Here is a 7,847-nt window from a genome sequence, read left to right on the forward strand (position 1 = left end):
CTCTCTCTGTGTGTGTGTGTCTCTCTCTCTCTGTGTGAGTGCGTGTGTGTGTCTCTGTGTGTGTGTGTGTGTGTCTCTCTGTATGTGTCTGTGTGTCTGTGTGTGTGTGTGTGTCTGTGTGTGTGTGTCTGTGCACTCGTGTGTGTGTCTCTGTGTGTGTGTGTGTCTCTGTGTGTGTGTGTATGTGTGTCTGTGTATGTTTGTGTCTGTGTGTGTGTGTGTGTCTGTGTGTGTGTGTGTGTCTCTGTGTGTGTGTGTATGTGTGTCTGTGTATTTGTGTCTGTGTGTGTGTGTGTCTGTGTGTCTGTGTGTGTGTCTGTGTTAGTCTCTGCGTATGTGTGTGTGTGTCTGTGCACTCGTGTGTGTCTGTGTGTGTGTCTGTGTCTGTGTGTGTGTGTGTCTGTGTCTGTGTGTGTGTGTGTGTGTGTGTGTCTCTGTGTGTGTCTGTGTATGTGTGTGTGTGTGTGTCTCTCTGTGTGTCTGTGTGTGTGTCTGTGTCTCTGTGTGTGTGTGTCTCTGTGTGTGTGTGTGTGTGTGTCTGTGTGTGTGTCTGTGTCTGTGTGTCTCTGTGTGTGTGTCTGTGTGTGTCTGTGTGTGTGTGTCTGTGTGTGTGTGTGTGTTTCTCTCTCTCCCCCCCCCCCCCCTTTCTTTGCTTTGCCCTCACCGACCGCCCCTATTAGACATCCAGGACATGGTTCAGGTAGGAGATGTAGCAGATGGCCAGGCGGAGGATCTCGATTTTGGAGAGTTTCTTATCCGGTGGGAGAGTCGGAAGCAATTTACGAAGTTCTGCGAAGGCCACGTTAAACGCCTCCACTCGGATGCGCTCCCGGGTGGCGTGAGCCGTGCGGTACTTGGCGGTGGCTCTCCGCCGACGGCGCTTCTCCTCCCGGCTCAGTGTCTGCTGCACCCCCCGCTTGCCCTCCGCCTCCTCCGGCTTGTCCCGCATGCAGCCGCCCCGGGCGTCAGACAGCACCGACTCGGTCTCGGATGAGCTTGGGTTCAGGTCCAGGTCAGTCTGATCTGAGCTCAACATCCCGGCGAACAGGGGCTGAACTGGACTGGTACCTGGAGGAGAGGAGGGGGGGGGGGAGGGGAGGGAGGGGAGGGGGGGTGGGGGTGTGGGGGGGGGGGGGTGGGGGGGAGGACGCAGGAGGGGATGGGAGAGGAGAGGAGGGGGAGAGAAGGAGAGGAGGGGAGAGGTGAGGAGGGGAGAGGAGAGGTGAGGAGGGGAGAGGAGGAGGGGAGAGGAGAGGTGAGGAGGGGAGAGGAGAGGTGAGGAGGGGAGAGGAGAGATGAGGAGGGGCGATGAGGAGGGGAGAGGAGAGATGAGGAGGGGAGAGGAGGAGGGGAGAGGAGAGATGAGGAGGGAAGGAGAGATGAGGAGGGAAGGAGAGATGAGGAGGGGAGAGGAGAGATGAGGAGGGGAGAGGAGAGGAGAGAAGGAGAGGAGGGGAGAGATGAGGGGAAAGATGAAGATGAAGTGGGGGGGGGGGGGGGAGGAGGAGTGAGGAGCGGAGATGAGGGGAGAGATAAGGAAGGGAGAGGAGAGGAGGGAAATGCACAGAACAGGGGGAGAGAAAGAGAGAGCGAAACAACTCGAGATTTAATCTGAAATTAATCCAAACCACACAGATGCAAAGCAAATCTAAAAAAAAAGTCATCAGGTGCGAAATAGCTAAAGTTAAAAGGAATGAGGATCGATATGTGCAGAGGTCTGTTCATAAGTCTCTCCCCCCCAAAAAAAAAAATCAGTAAAAATTGTAAGCGCATTTATTACAGATCTCTCCAGACAATATCTGAAAAGTGTTACTATAAGAGTGAGACTCTGGGAGAAGGAATACACACGTTTACCAAATAAAAGCCTTGAAACAAAGCAAAAACAACAGGGAGAAATATGAAAGTAAAGGCTTAAGTCCGGCCAGAAAGTAACGCATTCAAATCATTTAATCTTCTTATCCAAATCTTCAATTCTTGTATTTAATTCTATCTCCCTAGTTATCTACCCTCTCTCTCTCTCTCTCTCTCTCTCTCTCTCTCTCTCTCTCTCTCTCTATCTATCTATCTATCTATCTATCCATGGACCGATCGATCTATTATATTAAATACCTTTCCTTTGTATTCAACTATTACGTCTATCAATGCGAATTCGTATGCTCTGTAATAATCCATCCAGACTCTCTGATTTTTTCCTCTTCTTCACAATTTATATGTCTATCTATCTCTGCATCTTTCTATCCATCTATCTATCTGGATAGTTACATGTTATCTGTGGCCGTGTCAATCTAATCTTCCTTTACAGCTGTTTATATTTCCAGGGCTATCGATTCGTGGCTGTATAGTTATTACTCAAAGGCCTGCAGGATGTTGTATTGGTAATAGGTATTAAATGAGTTTATTAGAAAACCTTCTCCCAAATTAAGACAAAGGCTTTGTTCGCCAGTATTCCTGAGATGTGACCGGCAGCAATCGATGTTTGCCCGCGTAGAATATTAATTTATTATCATTTCATTTGGAAGCGAGCCGGGATGAAAGGAGAGACAGACTTAGGCACCATCTGTCACCCGGAAAAGCAGACTGCAGGGACATCCTCGCACAATGTACATCAAGTGTAAAGTAAACTGGGCCAGAAGAGAGAGTGAAATATATATATATGTTATATATATAAATGCATATATATATATATATATATACACACATAATCGAGCAAAGCATTAACACCTCTGCAGGCACGGAATGCACGGGGACCACACATACACACACAGCCTGCAATTATAACTAAATATCAAATCATAGGAAAAATGACAAACCCTCCAGACAATAAATACGCCAAGTACACCAACTAACATATCCACACGGCCAGACACAAAAGAGGAAGAGGGACAGCAGCAGAAATCAAAGGAAATCAAATTGGACCGAACCAGTGAAGAAACAATGTACGTCTGGATTGCACAAGGCACACACTGAACTCACTGACGAGCAAAGCAAAGCACATATCCAAAGCATCTCGAAATCTTGGAAACATCGATAGATTCAGAGGTAAGATTGCTAAAGAGGTAGTGAAATGAACAGTAAAGAAACAAGCCAAACAAATACCCTCAACCCGCCAGAACAAACACACAATAATAAAACCATATCTGACATCAGATTACAGGAACACGATTGCTGATAAAGTTAATTCCTTCTTTTAACGAGTTGGCGTTTTTTTTGCATTTCTTTTCAAGCCATGAATCAGGGGTCGCGTTTACTCTTCCAAAATGTGTTTACACAGCGCCAGAAATTTTTTTTTAAAAAAGGAATCTACATCCACATACAAAACGTATGTATGTTCTCTCTTGCAACAATTTTTTTTCCCTTTTGTAAATTGTACTTTTGTGAAACAGGAAAAAATAATTCTTACCAACACACGAGACAATGTTCAAATCCGTTGGAATGGAGCAAACTCCGACTTTTTTTATATTATATATATATACAAAAAAAAGGGATTCCAATGAACAGCAATTGTTTTCTCTCTCTCTCTCTCTCTCTCCTGACGATCTTATCTGAGTCCTTTATCGGAAAATCAACCCTGCGGATCCTGGCATTTTGTGTCGGTCGGTTTACAATCTCTGATCTAAAGGACAAGGGTTTAATCACAAAAAAATGTCCTTTGAATCTCCGATCCCAGTGAAAAGAGTTTGGTCGTGTGTATGTGTGTGTGTATGTGTATGTGTGTGTGTGTGTGTGTGTGTGTGTCTGATCGCAACGATAAGAGTTTGATGTATAGAGCTATATATATATATATATATATATATATATGTATGTATATAAAAATGTCCTCTGCCTCTGATCGTGGCGATAAGGGCTGTTTCTCTCTGTCTTCTCTGTCTCTCTCTCTCTCTCTCTGATGGTCCTCTCTGATCTTACTGGAGATGGAGATGAGACAAGGGTTTGGCCAGGCTCGAGGGGTTGGGCTGGAATCAAATCCTCCTTTTAATGGAGCCCCTCCGATTGGAGAGAAATCTCCCCAGGAGTCACCTAATGGGATCCGACATCTGTCACAAACTCAGAATATTCACAGAGCAAACACATTCAACAGATTCATATCACAAATACAATACCGCAGATGCCAGTCCATTTTGAAATACAACCCACATCCATCAGTGCATGTGTGTGTGTGTCTGTGTGTGTGTCGTGATGGCAGTCACATAAACCAAATAGCAATATATTCTGCAATGTAAACCGGATTAAGGAGAAACGCACCGTGATCCCCAGTTTGATGTTTAACGTTCGTGCCACAAAAAATCCTATCGCATCAATTGTATCCCTTAATCCAAGATTTCAAAATAGGACATGGTGTTATTACACCAGAAGGCATGTGGCACGGATAGCCATGATTTTTTTTTTGGGGGGGGGGGGGGGGAAATCAAACGAATATTTGGCGGTTGTGTTATTCTACATATAAACACAGTTGAAACGGTGCAAGGTTAGGTGCAAGATGTGTTGCGTTTGTTGACCAAGTTTAGATGAATCCATTGAACAGGCGGAACATGAGACATAACACATTCATATCTTGCATCAGTATCACTCATTTGCACTGATGCTACGATTTCCTTACGACACGATGCTGTGTTTACGCAAACGAAAGGCAGATTACCTCTGAAGTAGCACTCAGATCGAAGGTAAATAAACGCCTCGTGTTATTAAACTCTCGCAAATTCGTAATAGTTCGCTGACGATTTGCATCGCACACGTTGCACTTGATATGAATACATCCCTATCCCACAGCAGTGAGCAAACGTTCAATCCCAAACTGATCCAAACACATCGCGTTGTGGCGTTTCAGGCAAACGATTTAAATCGCATTTGGTTGCATTCGTGCGCAAGACCTCAAGAGATTGTAAAACAGTTCACATTTATTTTTGTGCGTCGGCGTATTTAGGTGAGAAAAAGTGACTCGAACGCAAAACTGACCGCACTGTGTTATTGGGGCAAACATTAAACTCACCACTTGAATTGGAGTATTAAATAAGAATTATCTGCACATCCTTTTTTTTAAAAAAAAACAATCATGTCCCTAAACATCTCACAGAGGTGTGGGGTGGGGATTTTGAGGAAAGAAGTAATTCATTAATATTTCAGAACCTGAACGTTCAAATTATATCATGGTCTGGTCATCCACAACCCTTAAACCATATTCTCATAAGTGAATATCCCCTCTACTTTCTCTCACTCATTCAAAACGATCATGTAAACCAGATCCCCTTTTATCTTTAATTCCTCAAGCTGTAAAAAAATACCATGTTCACACTCAAACCATATTGTCACTTCACCTGCACCGCTTTACATTAACCTTCTCGCCTATTCCATTTGGCACTTGATCCCTACATTCATATCATCTACGTTTCCTATTTCAGCTACACCCCGCTTCATCAGTGCTCTCACATGTGCTATGTTTCTCCCAAATACTTCCCCTTCTGCTTCACACCTCTGAACACACACACACACACACACACACACACATGCAATACTTGCTGCATTCACATCCCTTTTAATGGCATTCGATGCACTTTTATCCACAGGTTCTCATATCCCGTTCACACCTATGCCACATGCATCTACGTACTGTATGGTACTCTCATCGGTCATGTTCTTGCAGTGTTGCAAATTCCTGCTGTAATTTATATATAGGATAATATTGTCTTACATTATCATTGTCAGTATTGTCATATTATCTCATATATAAGTCACATGATGAAATGAATGGCCAGTCAATTGAACTGGAGTGCCTATGGCCAGAGGTAGTTTGGTCTGTGTTTTAGACAATATATGATAGTTCAACATTTACTCAATCAGAATTGGTGAGGAGGGACATGCGGCTATAAAATCTCATCGCCCATCAAAAAAAAAACATGGAGCTGGTAGCTATGTTTCTGAATGCAAGTCAAGAAGAAAATCCTTAACAAACTAAATGGGTAGTGAAACGCATCCGAAGTAAGGAAATATTGCACCATAAAGTTAAAAAGAAATGACCTCAGGGAAAGGCAACTGTACAGTATCACAATATCTTTATTTTATGTGCGTTTTGCTCCCAAAATATATAGTCAATTTACTTTACAGTATATTCCATGAAGAGCTTTCAGACGTCTTGTAGACGTAATAAGGCATTATATCTAATGCAAGGATTATCATTAACTTTATTTTCTATAACAGACACGCAATAGCTCAAAAACCTGATCTCAGAATCTTAGCTGATATTACAATCATTAGAAAATATCCATAATTCATTTCTATTTATCCTTTAAAAAATATAGCATAATATTGTTAATTTCAGAATTATTTAACTTCAAAGGAATGAGTTCCTTATATGCACCACCTACACAGGGGACCCTTTGAAAGTAATGCTTAGTATCACCTACAAATTCACAGTCACTACACTTCATAGTAACATCCTATGAAGTGTTTTGACAATGTGATAAGGCTTGATGATTTCTCCTATAGTATGGATGGATCTTTATAATATTTTGAACATGATTTTTTTGAGGTCTTAAAATCTGATTGCGTGAAACTGAAATAAAGTCTGATCTCAATGGTTGACGGCTGATAGGAACATTTCCCCATGATGTTCAGGAACGCATTTCTTCATTAGACTCTCAGGGAATGTGAACCCAGGTATTGAATGTTGCATGTAGATCTTAGAAAGAATAATGAGACGCAACAGGTTGTAGACTACTACTACCCCAACCCCAACCTCCCCACACACACACAAAAGATCATTAAGAAGGACTATTGTCACAATCCCACCAAAGCAGGCAAACTGAAATATAACATTTTTGATTAACGAACCCAAACTGGGCTAATTCAGGTTTAAATACTTTGACAAACAGTTTAGTGCTCATTCCTAATGCTTGACTTCCTCTTCTAATATATCAGCATGTCATATGTCTCACACAGAATATCTTTACAATGACAAATTACAAATGAATTCATCATTTTCCATATACAGCAATGCAAACCAACAACAACTTGCATTTATACAGCGTCCTTCACACACAATATTGTGTCAGAACCAATCATTGCACCGCTTGCTATGTTAGTTCAATAGAAACCCTTAGAGAAAGAGAAGAGGAAATTCATATTCAAGAGTTACTGCTGGTAAGGAGCATGAAAAAGTTCTTCACTTTCATAATAATCCGCATGATAATTGATAACAAGAATTGCTTGTCAAGAATTTAAAGTGTCAGGCGTGTCCATTGCTAGCCTAAGAGGCGAGAATTAGCTTGGGTCAAGTGTTGAGGTTTAGCAGAAGAACTAATCACAGATGAGTGAACGAGTGGATGGGCAAAACGTTGACTGTACTTCAGAAATATACCTTTATCTCACCTTCAAAAATGCATCCCTCCTGGTGTACATGGATCTACACAATTTGAATGAGATTCCCAATTTAGGGCTCAACATTCCTAGTTTGGTTAAGAGTTGGAAATAAAATAGATTTGACAAAATTATTATGAAATTGTGTGAACGCCTGGATTTCCCAAATGTTATTGGTGACAAATCATATTTCCAATAGTGATAATAAAACACACCTGCCAATGACAAATCATCAGCAGTATTGGGAAATTGATGCTTCTAAAGCAGCTAATGAACCAATTGCATTGTACAAAATCGAATATTCACGGCAATACCATTGGCATCTGTAGTGGAGATCTCACTTACAAGGGTCATAGACAGAATAGGAACCTCTGATGAATGGTCTCATTGCTCCTTGCTATGGAAGCAAAGAGGTCAAGACTCCAAGATGCTGTCAATTCTCTTCGAGAATAGTTGCGGACAGCCATGATGAATGATTACGAAAGCTCACAGGTGCT

General features: G+C 42.2%; 1 protein-coding gene across 2 annotated transcripts; it reads right to left on the minus strand.

Moving 5' to 3' along the window:
* Nucleotides 1-644: 644 nt before the first annotated feature.
* nhlh2 (nescient helix loop helix 2) lies at nucleotides 645-4,646 on the minus strand. 2 transcript variants are annotated; one of them, XM_007891595.2, is made up of 2 exons: nucleotides 4,637-4,646; nucleotides 645-1,068 (listed from the first exon to the last, which is right to left on the minus strand). In XM_007891595.2, exon 2 carries the CDS (start codon nucleotides 1,034-1,036, stop codon nucleotides 677-679), a length of 360 nt encoding a protein of 119 aa, XP_007889786.1. In that variant the 5' UTR covers nucleotides 1,037-1,068; nucleotides 4,637-4,646; the 3' UTR covers nucleotides 645-676. The 2 variants fall into 2 exon arrangements, with proteins under 2 accessions (XP_007889786.1, XP_007889785.1); XM_007891594.2 differs by lacking the exon at nucleotides 4,637-4,646 and adding an exon at nucleotides 3,401-3,495.
* Between the last annotated feature and the right edge of the window lie 3,201 nt (nucleotides 4,647-7,847).

This window comes from Callorhinchus milii, unplaced genomic scaffold (assembly GCF_018977255.1).
Source record: "Callorhinchus milii isolate IMCB2004 unplaced genomic scaffold, IMCB_Cmil_1.0 Scaffold4, whole genome shotgun sequence".
Taxonomy (NCBI): domain Eukaryota; kingdom Metazoa; phylum Chordata; class Chondrichthyes; order Chimaeriformes; family Callorhinchidae; genus Callorhinchus; species Callorhinchus milii.